Source organism: Danio rerio, chromosome 2 (assembly GCF_052040795.2).
Source record: "Danio rerio strain M-AB ecotype USA chromosome 2, GRCz13ab, whole genome shotgun sequence".
Taxonomy (NCBI): Eukaryota; Metazoa; Chordata; class Actinopteri; order Cypriniformes; family Danionidae; genus Danio; species Danio rerio.
In genome coordinates, this window is record NC_141022.1 from 6,050,001 (window position 1) to 6,067,500 (window position 17,500).

General features: G+C 39.6%; 1 protein-coding gene and 1 long non-coding RNA gene across 31 annotated transcripts in view; one reads left to right on the top strand and one right to left on the bottom strand.

The window, feature by feature from the left end:
* Positions 1 to 17,500, bottom strand: part of mfn1a (mitofusin 1a) — a 41,168-nt gene that overhangs the window by 22,703 nt on the left and 965 nt on the right. For 11 of the 28 annotated variants that reach the window (XR_015478192.1, XR_015478190.1, XR_015478191.1 and 8 more), the window contains exons 1-5: positions 12,413 to 13,118; positions 6,020 to 6,155; positions 3,374 to 3,536; positions 3,095 to 3,219; positions 1,171 to 1,279 (exon numbers count right to left, since the gene is read on the bottom strand). Coding sequence is in view for 11 of the 28 variants with exons in the window: in XM_087240394.1 (XP_087096520.1) it covers positions 1,171 to 1,279; positions 3,095 to 3,219; positions 3,374 to 3,536; positions 6,020 to 6,155; positions 12,413 to 12,527 (648 nt within the window). In the remaining 17 variants the exon portion in view is untranslated. Of the gene's footprint in view, positions 1 to 1,170; positions 1,280 to 3,094; positions 3,220 to 3,373; positions 3,537 to 6,019; positions 6,156 to 12,412; positions 13,119 to 17,500 lie in introns of those variants that run through there. The other 17 variants (XR_015478196.1, XR_015478194.1, XR_015478200.1 and 14 more) reach the window with 9 other exon arrangements.
* LOC141377737 (uncharacterized) lies at positions 2,542 to 9,602 on the top strand. Of its 3 annotated transcripts, none has more exons than XR_015478219.1 (4): positions 2,542 to 3,939; positions 4,298 to 4,681; positions 4,890 to 5,109; positions 5,847 to 9,602. It is a non-coding gene; the product is annotated as an uncharacterized LOC141377737 (long non-coding RNA). The 3 variants fall into 3 exon arrangements; XR_015478218.1 differs by having other exon boundaries at positions 2,542 to 4,029; positions 4,186 to 4,569; positions 4,758 to 5,109; positions 5,835 to 8,890; XR_015478217.1 differs by having other exon boundaries at positions 4,882 to 5,109; positions 5,847 to 8,102.

Below are 17,500 nucleotides of genomic sequence, written 5' to 3' on the forward strand. Positions count from 1 at the left end.
CATGCAAAGAATCACAGGTTCATTCCTAGCTCAGACTGGGTTGCATGCAATAGGACCAGTGGGTTACACTGGGTTAAAATGTGATGTTTATTTGCTCAGAATTACACTTTACAATGTTAACAATTATTAATGCATATAAACACAAACTTTAATATAAACACAAACTTGCATATAAACACAAACTTTAATATAAACACAAACTTGCATATAAACACAAACTTTTTTTGTGTATGCAGTGTTTTCAAAGGCATATAAATACATTCATTCCATCATTGCACAATGAGCATACACAGTTAAATATTCAATAACAAACATTAAAAAATAAAAATAAATAAACTGTCTACTAACAAATATGATACCATTTTTTTAATGTATGTATGTTTGTTTGTTTATTTATTGCCATATCTGCAATTCAGGGCTATTTCATGGAAAGATTAATAAAGGTAAAATATATTACACAATATTAACAACTTTATAATTCAATAAGAGATGTTTCAAAAAACGAATAGATTAAAATACTTTACATTAAAACCATTAGATATGATTTTTCAGTTTGATATACTTTTACATTTGCAATTATCAGATGCTTTTGTCCAAAGTGACATAATAAAAGTCTCAAGCGACTTACGATCAGCAATATATACAGCTGAAGTCAGAATTATTAGCCCCCTTTTGATTTTTTGTTCTTTTCTTTTTAAATATTTCCCAAATAATTTTTAACAAAGTAAGGAAATTTTAACAATATATCTGATAATATTTTTTTCTTCTGGAGAAGAAGAAAACTTTTTTTAAACACCATTTTAGACTACAGAACAACCATTTTAGTCTACAGAACATACCATTGTTTTACAATAACTTGCCTAATTACCCTCACCTGCCCAGTTCACCTTATTAACCTAGTTAAGCCTTTAAATGTCACTTTGAGCTGTATAGAATTGTCTTGAAAAATGTTAAGTAAAATATTTACTGTCATCATGTGCAAGATAAAATAAATCAGTTATTAGAAATAAGTTTTTAAAACTATTATGCTTAGAAATGTGCTGAAACAATCTTCCCTCCATTAAACAGAAATTGGGGGAAAAAAATAAACAGGGGCGCTAATAATTCAGGGGGGGCTAATAATTCTGACTTCAACTGTATAGACAATAATGAAGTGTTTTGTAAACTCACAGTGTTCATGATGGTAGACTCAGAGTTCGCCACAAGCACAAACACATCAGCGTCTAAACAGAACTTGTCGATCCAGCTGTCCAGCTCTGATGTGACGTCTATTCCTGGACTACAAAGTGAGGAGAGTCTTTCAGACTTGAAGAAAACCACACATCATGTTTCGCTGCTAATCTCACGTCAGGCGGTTTTTTGGTTTCAGCAAACAGAATCATAAATGAAACATGTGCTTAGGTTTTCCTATAAACTAAACAGGCTGTTAACCACCCAGGATGCCTCTAATGCAGCACTCACAAATCAATCAGTGTGTGTGTGTGTGTGCTTTATAATGGGCCATAAATAAAGTAGTATGTCCCAAAGCTTGCATACTCTTCTGTTACATGTTTAAAAGTTAAAAGTATGTATTTTTTCTTCACAACAGAAGTAGTAGAAGTAGGCAAAATTGTTTGGAAATGAGAAATGCACTTGTGTACCTCACTGTGGGGGCCTGCATTGGCATATACTGGAGTAAACAAGCTCATAAATCATTCACAAGTATTTTGGAAATGTAAAGCTGCTGAATGTTTTGTGTGATGCTTGGGTTTAAGTGTAAGTTTGAGGGAAGAGAAAAGAATATACATTCTCTACAGCAGTGGTTCTCAAACGTTTTTCATCAAGTACCACCTCAGAAAAAAATAGTCTCTCCAAGTACCACCAAAATGAGAAGTATTGAAATACAGTAGCGCAGTACGCCCAGTAAAGCAGCTACAACTCTACACAGTTAAAAAAACGTGGCAGATTACATCAGAAATATAGGATATATGTCATATATGACATATTATATACATCATTTTTGATAAATTTTGAAATGCGTGTAGCATGTACATGACATATTTCATTCCTCCGCGTACCACTAGAAGGAAGCCTGCGTACCACTAGTGGTACACGTACCACAGTTTGAGAACCACTGCTCTACAGTATAAAAATCATAAGTAAAGTCCTATAAAACCAACCCAAGCCCATTCTGAAAACATAGCCCCGCAGACGTTTCTGGATACCACTATTTATGTGGCCGGAGGTACGTATTGCCGTATTTCGTTTTTTTTTTTTTTTGAGCGAACGCTATTTCAATTTACAAGAACTTCTATGATAAGCTGCTTTGACACAGTCTACATTGTAAAAGCGCTATAGAAATGCATTGAATTGAAATTGTGTGCATGCATGCATGTGTGTTTGTTTGTGTGTGTGTGTCATTGTGTAACAGTTTTCCTGTTACTATTTGAATATTCTACCTGTAGTAGCTATCTCACCCATTAGAGGGCGATCTAGGTAGAAAGTCTCCAATCTGCTTAAAAGGAGGTAGAGAAGAAGCAGTAGGCAGGAAGTATGATGCCTAGCACATGGAAAGGCTTCTTCACTGCGCTGTTGTTTGTTGATGCCCTTATTTGAGGAACCTTTTTGTTCTTATACCTCAGATAGGGTTTTTGGTATACACTTTAAGTCATCAAAACAGGACCTGGACAATCCATCCTCATATCCGCAGACTTTTTCCATCCACTTTCCTACTGATTCCGTGGTCAACCATTGATGAACTGTTTGCTGAAATTGATCTTTCATGTGATCCACTTAAGGACTGATGGTATCTTTTTTGCTTGCTATAAATACTGGATTCAATGAGAAAGACACTTATCAAATGTTTATTTCTGTCGAAAAGTGATCATTAATGAGTTGACTGCTGATCATTTCATATCCCCAGTGTATAACAATAATTATTCATACCTGTTGTCATATACATTTATTCTAAATACACATGAATCTCTGAAAGTTGTTTTGTGGTCTCTCAATTTCTTTAATGTAGCTTCAAAAAAAAGAGTAGTTGTTACAATTGAAATAAGTTCAGCTTTGACAGCCCTAAAGTCGTGCGACTCGTGCGTGAAGGTGTTCATACCTGTCCATCAAGACCAGGTCATCTCTCAGCAGGACACACTTGGTTTTAGGCCAAAACACTCGAACCAGACAGCCTGAGTCCTGGTTCCTGTTCATATGCAGAGCGTGAGCCAGATGATTGACTGTCTTCAACAGGAGAGACACACAGTATTCTGAGATTTGCACTCAGGGTTTAGACAATGTTAAGACTGTTGAAAAATGTGCCAAAGCAATTGAGAAAAACTGTAAATGACTTGTAATTCATTTTTCAACTTCTTTTTTCGTACTGTTTGAGTCTTACCTCAATACCCTTCCTCTCCTCCGAGTCTTCAGTGGTCAGGTAGGCTTGTTCTCCATCTGTGCCCTCCACACTCAGAAAGCAGTTAGTGGTGTGGCCGATTCCACTGGGCAGAACCCGCTCCCTCAGCATGGCATTGATTATAGTACTCTTTCCATTACTGGTCCTAAGAAACAAGACAAATTGTAACAAATGATCTGTTTAGCAAAAATATTCAAAGCCAAAATTAGAAAAAAGGTTTTGAATTGGACATTCCCTTTTATGTAGAAAATAATGTGTGTAATTCATGAGTGCCTTTGGATCTCATTTTAACAAAGACAAATGGATGGATGGTTGGACGGATAGATAGATAGATAGATGGATGGATGGATGGATGGATGGACGGACGGACGGACGGACGGACGGACGGACGGACGGACGGACGGACGGACGGACAGACAGACAGACAGACAGACAGACAGACAGACAGACAGATAGATAGATAGATAGATAGATAGATAGATAGATAGATAGATAGATAGATAGATAGGTGGACAGACAGACAGATTGATAGACAGACTGGTAGATAGGTAGACAGAGATAGATAGATAGATAGATAGATAGATAGATAGATAGATAGATAGATAGATAGATAGATAGATAGATAGATAGATAGATAGGTGGACAGACAGACAGACAGACAGACAGACAGACAGACAGACAGACAGATAGATAGATAGATAGATAGATAGATAGATAGATAGATAGATAGATAGATAGATAGATAGATAGATAGATAGATAGATAGGTGGACAGACAGACAGACAGACAGACAGATAGATAGATAGATAGATAGATAGATAGATAGATAGATAGATAGATAGATAGATAGATAGATAGATAGATAGATAGATAGATAGATAGATAGATAGATAGATAGATAGATAGGTGGACAGACAGACAGACAGACAGACAGACAGATAGATAGATAGATAGATAGATAGATAGATAGATAGATAGATAGATAGATAGATAGATAGATAGATAGATAGATAGATAGATAGATAGATAGATAGATAGATAGATAGATAGGTGGACAGACAGACAGACAGACAGACAGACAGACAGACAGACAGACAGACAGACAGATAGATAGATAGATAGATAGATAGATAGATAGATAGATAGATAGATAGATAGATAGATAGATAGATAGATGGGTGGACAGACAGACAGACAGACAGATAGATAGATAGATAGATAGATAGATAGATAGATAGATAGATAGATAGATAGATAGATAGATAGATAGATAGATAGATAGATAGATAGGTGGACAGACAGACAGACAGACAGACAGACAGACAGACAGACAGACAGACAGACAGACAGATAGATAGATAGATAGATAGATAGATAGATAGATAGATAGATAGATAGATAGATAGATAGATAGATAGATAGATAGATGGGTGGACAGACAGACAGACAGACAGACAGACAGACAGACAGACAGATAGATAGATAGATAGATAGATAGATAGATAGATAGATAGATAGATAGATAGATAGATAGATAGATAGGTGGACAGACAGACAGACAGACAGACAGACAGACAGACAGACAGACAGACAGACAGACAGACAGACAGACAGACAGACAGATAGATAGATAGATAGATAGATAGATAGATAGATAGATAGATAGATAGATAGATAGATAGATAGATAGATAGATAGATAGATAGATAGATAGATGGGTGGACAGACAGACAGACAGACAGACAGACAGACAGACAGACAGATAGATAGATAGATAGATAGATAGATAGATAGATAGATAGATAGATAGATAGATAGATAGATAGATAGATGATAGACAGACAGACAGACAGACAGACAGACAGACAGACAGATAGATAGATAGATAGATAGATAGATAGATAGATAGATAGATAGATAGATAGATAGATAGATAGATAGGTGGACAGACAGACAGACAGACAGACAGACAGACAGACAGACAGATAGATAGATAGATAGATAGATAGATAGATAGATAGATAGATAGATAGATAGATAGATGGGTGGACAGACAGACAGACAGACAGACAGACAGACAGACAGACAGACAGACAGATAGATAGATAGATAGATAGATAGATAGATAGATAGATAGATGATAGACAGACAGACAGACAGACAGACAGACAGACAGATAGATAGATAGATAGATAGATAGATAGATAGATAGATAGATAGATAGATAGATGATAGACAGACAGACATACAGATAGACAGACAGACAGATAGATAGATAGACGGACAGACGGACGGACGGACGGACGGACGGACGGACGGACGGACGGACGGACGGACGGACGGACGGACGGACGGACGGACGGACGGACGGACGGACGGACAGACAGACAGACAGACAGACAGACAGACAGACAGACAGACAGACAGACAGACAGACAGACAGACAGATAGATAGATAGATAGATAGATAGATAGATAGATCATCTTGACATTAAGGTAGTCAACAAACGAATAGCATTTTTGATGTGTTAGTTGGTTTTCTTCTTAACTCAATGTGCCCGCTGGGTGTAGACAGACAGAAAGAGAGACATACCAGCAAATGTAGGTCAGTCTTCAGTGTAGTTTTACCTGCCAAAAAAAGCCACCTTCATATGTCTGCGGTCCAGCACGTCTTTGATGACGGTGAGTTTCCTGAAGCAGGTCTGGATCTGCAGACACTGATCCTCCTCAGCAACATTATCCAGGTCTTCACTCCTCCACGTGTCTGTAAAAACACACATAACCTACGGTACAGCATATAAAACATCATCACAGGCTAAAGAGCAAAAGCACACACACGCTTAAGGATGTAAAGATACAACACCACACACGATGTGATCTCCATGCGAGATTGGAGAGACGTGTCAGCCAGGACAGCCACACAACATCCAGAGACCTGAGGTACACAGGGTGTTCCTCAACCATCGCCGCTGCTTTGCCACTACAGAGCTTGCAAACTACCTTACTGACCTCAGCTAAGGTGATAAGTTAATCCATCCCTGCATCCCCGGTCTTTGCTTCTTTAATGGAAGACATATCAGGGTGGTTGAGGAGATCCTCAAAATATTCTTCCACCGACCGGGATCATCCCCAGTCAAGGTTAACAGCTCCTCACTTCTGCTGTTAACGGTGTCAATGTGGAACTGCTTCCCCCTCCTGTGTGCTGGAAAATTCCGTGCCAGAATCTCTTTGAGGCAGACCAGTAGTCTTCCTCCATGGTTTTCCCGAATTCTTCCCAAGCCTGAGTTTTTGATTCTGCAACCACCCAAACTGCAGCACACTTGGCCTGTCAGTACCCATCAGCTGCCTCGGGAGTCCTAAAAGCCAACCTAGCCTGGTAGCACTCCTTCCTCTGCTTGATGGAATTCATTACTTCCTGTGTCCACCACCGGGTTACTGGATTGCCGCCACGACAGGCACCACAGGCCTTACAGCCATGGTGGGTGTGATTTTACCAAGTACAATGCGATCCTGGTTTGAGATCTATGTTGATCCTGCACCATAATTTTTGTTGGAAGCTGTAACTTGTAGGCTTCTGTCGGTCAGTGTTGACCATGGATGATGTATCCTAATTCTTGAGGCAGGGAGACAACATTGTTGGTGAAGAGGTAAATACAGGAGAGGCATTCTTTGCCGCAGAAGTCACAGCGATATACAAACTCACTTGTCCTTTGATTCACACATCAAGTTCTTTTCACCTGACTTGAGCTGTTTGGTCAGGATGCACCTCCACTTTGGGCAGTCTGCTGTGAGGTCTTCCCAGAACTGTGTGTTTATGTTGAGGGCTTTCATGTCTCTCTTCACAGCGCCCTGTGATTCTCTTCCCGGTTGAGAGTTCTCCATAGAGGATTTCCTTTGGGATACTCTCATTCTCCATGCAGCGTACATGGCCAAGCCAGCACAGGCGACGTTGTCGGATTATAGTGTACATCCTAGGTAGGCTGGCTTGAGTCAGAACTTCGACATTGGAGACTTTGTTCTGCCAGGTCATCCATACCTAATCCCTACCCCTGAAACCAACCCTAATGTAAATTATTCCCCAAGCCAGAGAGTAATAATAATTTGACAATAATCACGTAGAACTGCATAACCCTAACTGTAAGCTTAAACTGTTAACTTATCTCTTACTGATATGACTAGACTGACTGACTAGAATGTTGTTCCAGGATCACATTAGTTGTTGATCCAGGATCATGTCCTTCTTGGTGAAATCACACTAATCTTACAGCCACAGCTCCTCACGGTTGTGTCAACATTGAAGTCCACTTGGTCTCAATGTCTTGAGCCTCCCTCAGGATCTAGTCAAAGTTCTTCTGGAGGTGAGAGTTGAAAACCCCTCTGACATGGTTCAGTCAGACGTTTCCAGAGGACCCTCACAATATGTTTGGACCTGCCAGGTCTCTCCGGACTCTGCCAGTGGATCCAACTAATCATCAGGTGATGATTGGTTAGCAGCTCTGCCCCTCTCTTTACCCGAGTTTCCAAGACATACAGTCAAAGACAAAAATACCACAAAGTCAATCATCAAACTCTAGTCTAGGGTGTCCTTGTGTCATGTGCACTGATTGACACCCTAATGCTCAAAACATGCTGTTTGTTATGGATAAACTGTGACTAGCACAGATGTCCAACAACAGATACCACTTGGATTCAGATCAGAGAGGACGTTCCTCCGAATCACATGGGCGTTAAAGTGCCCCAGTAGAACAAAGGAGTCCCCAGTCGGAGCACCTTCCTGCACCCATCCCAAGGACTCCAAAAAGGTTGGGTACTCTGCACTGGTCTTTGGCTCATAGGCATAAACTACAGTGAGAGACCTATTCCCGAGCCAAAACTAAAGCTAATTAAACAAAATTTAAACACTGCCTGTGTCTGTAAGTCAAGCACCTAATTCAAGTATTAAATGTATGAATGAGTGTGTGTGTGTATGTACCTTGTATTTCTTATGTTTTGGGGACCAAATGTTCCCAGAAGTATAGCAAAACTAGTCAATTCTGACCTCATAAGGACATTGTTTTGGTACCCATGAGGAAAACAACTTATTATTTACACAAAATGAACTCTTTTGAAAATGTAAAAATGCTAATTGTTTACAAAGAGTGTTGGGTTTAGGGGTAGGGTTTGGATAGGGGGAAAGAATATAGTCTGAAAGAAGTCCCCATAAAGATTATAGCTGTACAAGTGTGTGTACGATCCAGTGGGTTTTGCAGTTGGGAATCTGGGGGTTTTCTGACATTCTCCTCTGCAGATCTTAACATGCTCTGTCAGGTTGGACAGGGACTCTCGGTGGACAGACGTTTTCAGTTTCTCCAAAGATGAGCAACCCTGCATTGCCTTGGCTTTGAGTTCAGGATCATCATTCTGGTGAACTTTTGGCTCACTCTGAAGTAATGCTCTCTCTGGATGAGGTCTTTTTATTAAAGGGATAATTCACACAAGTTCTGTCATCTTTCACTCATCCTGTGGTTCTACTAAGGTATTATGACTTTCTGTCAGGTTGGAACATAATAGCAGGAATTTTGATAAATATCTCCAACATTCAATATCTCCAAGAGGAACCAACATTCCTCAAATTATTTTCTTTTTCATTTTGGGCAAAATACCGAGAGGCTTCTACACAGCTACTTTCTCTTGCCTTAAAAACTGTAAATAAATTCAACGGTTCAGTATAAATCAATTCAAGTAACCAGAGTAATTGTACATATATATAGCCAATCCTTTGGCTACCCTTGTCAATGCCAAATGTCGATACAATGGTGCCAGTAGTGAAAATCTTGGACTGTGGACAATGTGAAACACGTATTATTCTCTGATGAGTCCACCTTTACTGTCTTTTCTACATCCGGGAGAGTTACGGTGTGGAAAAGCCCCAAATAAGCGTACCACTCAGACTGTTGCACGCCTAAAGTGAAGCATGGGGGTGGATCAGCGATGGTTTGGGCTGCAATATCATGGCATTCCCTAGGCCCAACACTTGTGGACACATCACTGCCAAGGACTACCGAACCTTTCTGAAAGACCATGTGCACACAATTGTGCAAACATTGTAACCTGAAAGTAGTGCCATGTATCAGGATGATGATGCACTAATAGACACAGTAAGACTGGTGTCAGAGTGGTTTGATGAACATGAAAGTGAAGTTGAACATCTCCCATGGCCTGCACAGTGCCCAGACCTAAATATTATTGAGCCACTTTTGGGGTGTTTTGGAGCGAGTCAGGAAACATTACCTGGCCACTATTCTGCAAGAAGAATGGCTCAAAAGCTCTCTGGCCTCTGTGCAGGACTTTTATCTGTCATTCCTACGACAAACTGATGCTGTATTGGCTGCAAAATGAAGCTCTACACCATAATAATGAATTATTGTTGTCTAAAACCAGGCTGTTCCATTGTATGTTTTTTTTTTATTTTATTTTAAAAGGTTACATTTATTAAAACAATTGGACATGCTTAAAAATTAACTGAGCAAGAAATGAATAGCAATATGTGGTATGTATGAACTATGGTGTAATTTTTTTGAAATATTTCACATTTTTATACATTTATGGCCTGTTTCCACTGAGTGGTACAGTACGGTTTGATATGCTTTTATGGCTGTTTCCACTTGCAAAGGTACCAAAAAGTGAACCGTACCTTACCACTTTTTGGGTCACCTTTCAGAAGGGTACCTAGCACCAGTGGCGTAGCGCAAAATGCGGAGGCCCCCCTGCAGGGATCATTGACGAGGCCCCCTAAAGAAGGGGGGGGGGGGTGAGAGACAACACGGGGAAGCGATCACAAATTGAGGAGCGGGGAAGGGAGGCGGGGTGGAGCGACAACGCGGGGAAGCCTTCACAAAGTGTGGTTTATTCATAAACTAATTTCGAGAGGATCACGAGCTTATAATCAACATGGCTGGCTCCTTGTTAGCTCCGTAATCAGCCCTATTAGATGATTACGGAAGCATTATAAATAACCTGAGTTTTCCACTCCAGTTATCTTCGTCTTGAAGCTCCCCCCTTTCCACCCCTACATCCTCCCACTTTTTCTGATCGGGCGACACGGTGGCCCAGTGGCTAGCACTGTTGCCTCACAGCAAGGACACCGCTAGTCCAACCCATCGGGCTGGTTGGTGTTTCTGTGTGGAGTTTGCATGTTCTCCCCGTGTTCACTTGGGTTTTCCCCGGGTTCCCCGGTTTCCTCCCACCGTCCAAAAACATAAACCATAGCCAATCGACTAAAACAAATTATCACCCAATACAACCTGAGTTTACACTTCTCACGGTGACAAGCAGGGGAGTTCTCGAGACCTACCTGACCTCGAATTCCCCTCTCGCCCTTCTAACGGGAGGGAGCCCCGGGCTCGAGGATATTACGAACTCAGGGCTCTCTCCCGGGACAGCATGCCAAATACGCTTTATTGATTATCAGCTAAGTGTGAACTCTTGAACTGAGGAGTGATCACAAACCGAAAGCGGCGAGAGCGTCAAAGTAGCCAGAAGTCATTCATTTTCAATGAGAACCGTCGGTGAGAAACAGCGGGGCACGTCTTCTCCGGTGTGAGCGTCGAGGTGAGCTGAAATCAAGTTAACTTTATAGTATGAGCTATGTAGCGGTTCGGCGGCAAGCAATCATAATGAAGTAGTCCACCGCTTGAGAGGTGTTCAGAGAACACAGACCTGTGAACTTTGGTTCTGACCACAGTTGTTCCCAAGAGTTTGATTATTGCGGTTGCCGGATTTTCAATCATTGAAAATCGCGACAACGCGGGGCCCCCTAATCACGCAGGGCAAGTCAGAGCACTCACTCTGGTCCCCTGGGCTCTGCATTGGTTGGGAAAATTCCAAATTGAACCAAAACAAACGATTAAAATTGGCTTAAGATTGGCAATGAAATGCAAGCCTGATAAAGATGACCCGTACCGTACCGTACCACTCAGTAGAAACGGGTCATTAATGTTTTACTTATTACATTTTTTTTAATTAAACTAAAAGGCCATGTTTGACTTAAATTTATAGAATAAAAGATGTTACTTTCTATTGTCTATTAATTAAGATAGGGATGTTAAGTAGAATTGAGTCAAGTAATTAAATTATTTATTGAATAATTAAATTACTTTTCAAAACAATTTATTAAAATCTATTAGACTTTTGAAGTAAATTACCCGACACTGCTGTGAAGAACTTCTGTTCTTTTCTTGTGTTACATTTATAAAGTTTTTACAAATGTGTGTTTTTAATGTATCATTATTAACAATAAACTCATTATTACTCATTAAAGTTGCATTAGAAAGGAAAATAATAAAAAGGACTATTATCACATAAAATAAGACATATTTAAAATTCGCATGACACACCAAGATTCTGATTAAATATAATTAAATAAATAATAAATAATTCTGATTAAATATTTACCAAAATACATCCATCGATTGCACTCATCTCCTTTTTATTAGTCAACGAAAATGTGAGTATATTTTATTACAGTTGTCATCATGATCACTTAATTTTTATTTAGTTTTTTGTCTAGTTTTCGTTGTTAGAATTTAGTTCATCGTGAAAATTTTTCGTCAACAAAATTCACTCTGGCATGAACCGGATGTTTCATGATTTATTTCAGTATGATGATGTATTTCCAACTCAAACTGAATATTTAGTAGAGAGCAGGGGTTTTATTTTGGTGCTTCTCCTGTCTTTTTTCACTTGCAGCAAACTAACGGTTGGAGGGAGCTAATTTTAGATTTTAATTAAAGATTACCAAAACAAACAGCGGATTAACTTTGCAGGTATTACCCAATATTCAATCTAATTCAAGTCAAGTTTATTTGTATAACGCTTTTCATGATAATTATATGCGTAAGCAAAATAAACATTGTAGATTTTGATTCCATATGGACTTTAAAAGTCTGCATACACCTCTGCTGATAATGTATTTATCTAACCAACTAAAGAGCAGTATATGTATCAACAATAAACAAATCACATGTAAACAGTCTACCTTACCTTCCACAAAATCGGATCCCTCTTTAACAAACTCCAGCAGCTGGTGAAACAAAGCACTGATTGTCTTCTTCGCCACAACAAAGTGCTGTAATGGTGAAACACCATCCTGCTCCATGTTTTAACGCAGAGCACACAGTTCAGATGACCAAAAACCAAGTTGTCAGGTAGCCCATCTGCTCACTTTGTATTCTCCAAACAAAAATACAGCTGTAGAAACTCAAGTGGCGCCGCTTTGTATCAAAGATCATCTTCATTACAGGTTCATGAAGGCTTTTCTGGAATTTCTGTAACCATTAGAGAAGTATGTCAGTGTACGGGAATATTTAGATTGTCTGATGAGATTTGGCAACACTGCCAGTCTTTAACCGAGCAGCTCTATAGTGGCCTCAAATCCTCTTATCCAGGACTTAAGCAGGCAACTTCCAATCATCGTTCTCTGCTATTTACAGTTTGATATAGTGTTGTCTGGTTGTGTGACGTAATTTGGCATATTTGTGGCAGAAATGTGATCTAAAAAGGTGACATTTATTAAAACGAAAATAATGCTTCATAAAATGAAGCTAAAAGGCTTAACGTTTGACTTAACTTTAAAGAGTTAAAAGATTTTACTTTCTATTGCCTATTACAGGGGTGTCAAACTCAATTCCTGGAGGGCCGAAGCCCTGCACAGTTTAGTTCCAACCCTGCTCCAACACACTTACCTGTAGGTTTCAAACAAGCCTGAAGGACTCAATTAGTTTGATCAGGTGTGTTTAATTAGGGTTGGAACTAAACTGTGCAGAGCTGCGGCCCTTTTGGAACTGAGTTTGACACCTGTGGCCTATTAATTAAAACTGATAGGGATGTTAAATAGTGTTGAGTCAAATAATTAAATTGCACAATGAATAATTAAATTACTTCCCAAAAACATTATTAAAGAAGCAATTCAATTCAATTTTAATGTGTAATTCATTACTTTTTTGAAGTAACTTACCAACACTGTAAGTTATTTGTGACCTCGGACCACAAAACCAGTCAAAAGTGTCATCTGAAGCATTCTGGAGGACTAATGGTGCAAACATTGTATCCTGAAGGTGGTGCCGTGCATCAGGATGATATTGCACCATTACACAAAGCAAGACTGGTGACAGAGTGGTTTGATGAACATGAAAGTGAAGATGAACATGTTTCATGGTCTGCACAGTGTCCAGACCTAAATATTATTGAGATTTTGAAATTGTTTTTGCAGAGTAACTTATTTGTGACCTGAGACCACAAAACCAGGTCAAGCTGAATAAATACACTTTCCATTGGTGTATGGTTTGTGAGGATAGGATAATATTTGGTCGAGATACCATTATTTAAAAAACAGGAATTCTTTGGTTCTTTGAGAAAATAACCTCTATATATTATACATTTAATGTACAACATATCTTGATAGAACATTATCTACTTAATATTCTAAATATTTTGGGCATAAAAAATCTATAATTTTGTCCCATTAAAATGTTTTAAAAATGTGCAGCAGTAATTTAATCATTTAAAAATGGTCTAGAGCAAGGGTTCTCAAACTTTTCAGCTCGCGACTCCCAGAATAACAATGCCAGTGGCTCGCGACCCCCAATATCCTCTGAGGTGGTTATAAATATAAAAACTTTGCATGCAATGGTGCACACACACCAATAGACCAAAGTCTATTCGTAGATTTTTTTTTTATGTATGTTAGTGCTGTAAATGGCCCAGAAAGCATAAGCACAAGCTATGTTGTGTCTTTAATATAATGTAATTACCCCAGCGATCACAATTGAATAGAACTAGTAACTATTAGCTGCTATAGTAACTTTAAAAAGTAGTATATAGTAACTATAAATTACTATTTTTTTCTAGGTTTTTCTAGGTTACTCAAAATGATCCAAGTTACAAATGTTTTCTTTCACTAACCCCATGTGAGGTTAATCTGGCAACCCTTTCTCATTTTAATTGTCCAATCATTTTAAAAGAATTTGGCAAAGGGATGGTGCCAATGTTCCATTGTTTGAGTTTAGTAAACAATGACAATTAATTAGGCCTCACAGCCATTTAGCTTTGTGCACAGTAGTGGCCTACTTTTAAAGACCACACAGATGCCTTTCTCTCAGCCAGGAAATAGCAAGAGCAGACAACTGATAAATAGAGAGGCGGGCTGGTTTCTTGCATCAAAGTGTGCAACTTTCCTCCTAACTGTCATCATCTTTTTTAACCAGTACAATCCTGCATATCTGACATGCACATTTCTGCCCCACCCAAATGACTTTCCCTGGCAGCCAAGTTAAGTCTGAATGACTCTCAGAAATAAAGGTGTGAGAGCTGTCACTGGGGCAGTATTCAAAAGTGCACATTTATACATAAAGGGTCTATATTGGTACCTCAAGGGTAGTTGTTAGTTCCTAAAAACACCAAGAGGCAGACTAATATATTTTTGAAGTACTAGTATGTGGTGTTGTGGAACGTTTGAAAGTAATGTATTTCAATATTAAGTTACTTTCCAAAAAAGTAATGTATTACGCTTTTTTGCAGTTACTTTTTCTTACCCTGACTGAGACTTGATCTCTTGCAGTTTTAATTATTTTTTAATAGAGGAGCTCTTCAATTAACTCTGCACTGCTTATTTAATTTCTAATGCATTCATTTTAATTCAGCAATTTCTATTTTTAAAAGCTTATTAATTAAACTAAAAAGTAATTCACATTTTATTTTTTAAAAAGTAACTTAAATATTACATGCTTTTTTAAAAGTAATGCGTTACTATACTTGTTACTTAGAAAAGTGCAACCCAGGCTCATTCTGATTATTTTCATAGATTAGTCCCTTTATTAATCCGGGGTCGCCACAGCGGAATGAAACGCCAACTTATCCAGCAAGTTTTTACGCAGCGGATGCCCTTCCAGCTGCAACCCATCCCTGGGAAACATCCACACACACATTCACACACACACTCATACACTACGGACAATTTAGCCTACCCAATTCACCTGTACCGCATGTCTTTGGATTGTGGGGGAAACCGGAGCACCCGGAGGAAACCCACACGAACGCAGGGAGAACATACAAACTCCACACAGAAATGCCAACTGAGCCAGCGACCCAGCGACCTTCTTGCTGTGAGGCAACAGCACTACTGCGCCACTGCCTCGCCCTCATTCTGAATACATACCCCTAAATACATTTCTGGAAAGAGCCAAATCATCCTAGGAGCGAATCCACCAGAGGCCACTGTGTATAAAGTTCTCTCGCGAGTGCCATTCGCCTGCTCTTCTCGTGTAAATCCACCAGAGACCATTGTCAACAGATTGACCGACCGATCCCCCCACCCATCCCCTTTTCTAAACCTAACCAATAGTGTTTTAAAAGCACCAATTGATAGGTCCACACAGAATCTGCGCGCGCAGAATTCTGCAGATTTTCCGCAGAATTACGCACATTTCTGCAGACTTTTAGCCCATCATCAATTCTGTTTATTTACTTGAGTAAATGTGTAAATGTGTAATTTATTCAGTTTTTATTCATTAATTTATTGCTTTTTTATTTAATGTATTCAGGTTTTAGTTATGATATTCCGCTGGATACTCCCGCATAATTCCGCAGAAATCCGCAGATTTTTATCAAAATTCTTCGTAGAAATAGCAAAAAACGTCCGCAGATTCCGTCTGGCCCTGCCGATTGACCAGCGCTCACCGTCTTCCCTAAACCCAACCGCAGTGTTTTTAAACCGATCCAGAACAAAAAGCCCTCGCCTGATTCTTGCCACAGATTTTACCACATTCTCACCCTGTTATTTACTTGTTTTTTTTATTGTTTGGCTTTTGTTTTTTGTCTTACAAGCTTTCTGGAACCGTACTTCATCAGACTCAAACCCCATCGTCCCGGTCAACTGTTTCGTATCCTCCGAGGTATATGCGGCAAGCTACTAGACAAACTGGTAACTGTGGAAAAAGCCGTCCATAGCATTGGTTTTAAAAACTAAATGCAGCCATACGTTCCTCTGGCTACATAATTCATGCTCTCCAGGAATGTATATGCAACAGCAGACGCTAGAGGCCATGGTCTTTAGCCTCCTTGTTAGAGCAACCGACTCCCATGCGGAAGGTCGCCAGTTTGATCCCAGCTCGGAGCGAGTTGGGTGGTGTAGGACTGGTGGGGTTACATTGGTGCCATGACCCGGATGGGAGTGAGGTTTAGGGGGGTGAGTGTAACGGAGGCCAGCTAGTGTGTGCTGTGCAGGTAAACCTCACTCCTTTGACCTCTAATGGTGCTCTAGCGACAAACGCCAGAGGCCATGGTCTTTAGCCTCCCTGGTAGAGCAACTGACTCCCATGCGGAAGGTCGCTAGTTCGATCCCAGCTCGAAGTGAGTTGGGTGGTGTAGAACCGGTGGGGTTACATATATAGGGCTACATTTTCAGAATGAGGCTATGTTGCAACCTTAATATTATTACGTAACTCATGTTACCTGTAATGCTAGTATGCACCTTTAAGCTACCAATGTGGACCATTTAGGTATATTTCTTTGTTTATTTATGCTTTTGAATTAAACCTCCAAAATATTTTGATTTTAAAAAAGTTTGAAGAAGTGTATAATTTTATTTACATTTATAGTAATCGTTTAAAGCGTTATATATAGTCTAAGTTGGAGTCAACAGTAAGGGACCGCTGATGATCTGTGCTACTGGTATAGCTCAATCTGTCATTCATTCATTTTCATAATATGCTGGATAAGTTGGCGGTTCATTCCGCTGTGGCGACCTCAGATTAATAAAGGGACTAAAAAAGAAAATGAATGAACATGATATTTCACGGCGCAGTAGTTAGTGCTGTCGCCTCACAGCAAGAAGGTCGCTGGGTCGCTGGTTCGAACCTCGGCTCAGTTGGCGTTTCTGTTTGGAGTTTGCATGTTCTCCCTGCCTTTGCGTTGGTTTCCTCCGGGTGCTCCGGTTTCCCCCACAGTCCAAAGACATGCGGTACAGGTAAATTGGGTTGGCTAAATTGTCCGGAGTATGTGTGTGGATGTTTCCCAGAGATGGGTTGCGGCTGGAAGGGCATCCGCTGCGTAAAAAACTTGCTGGATAAGTTG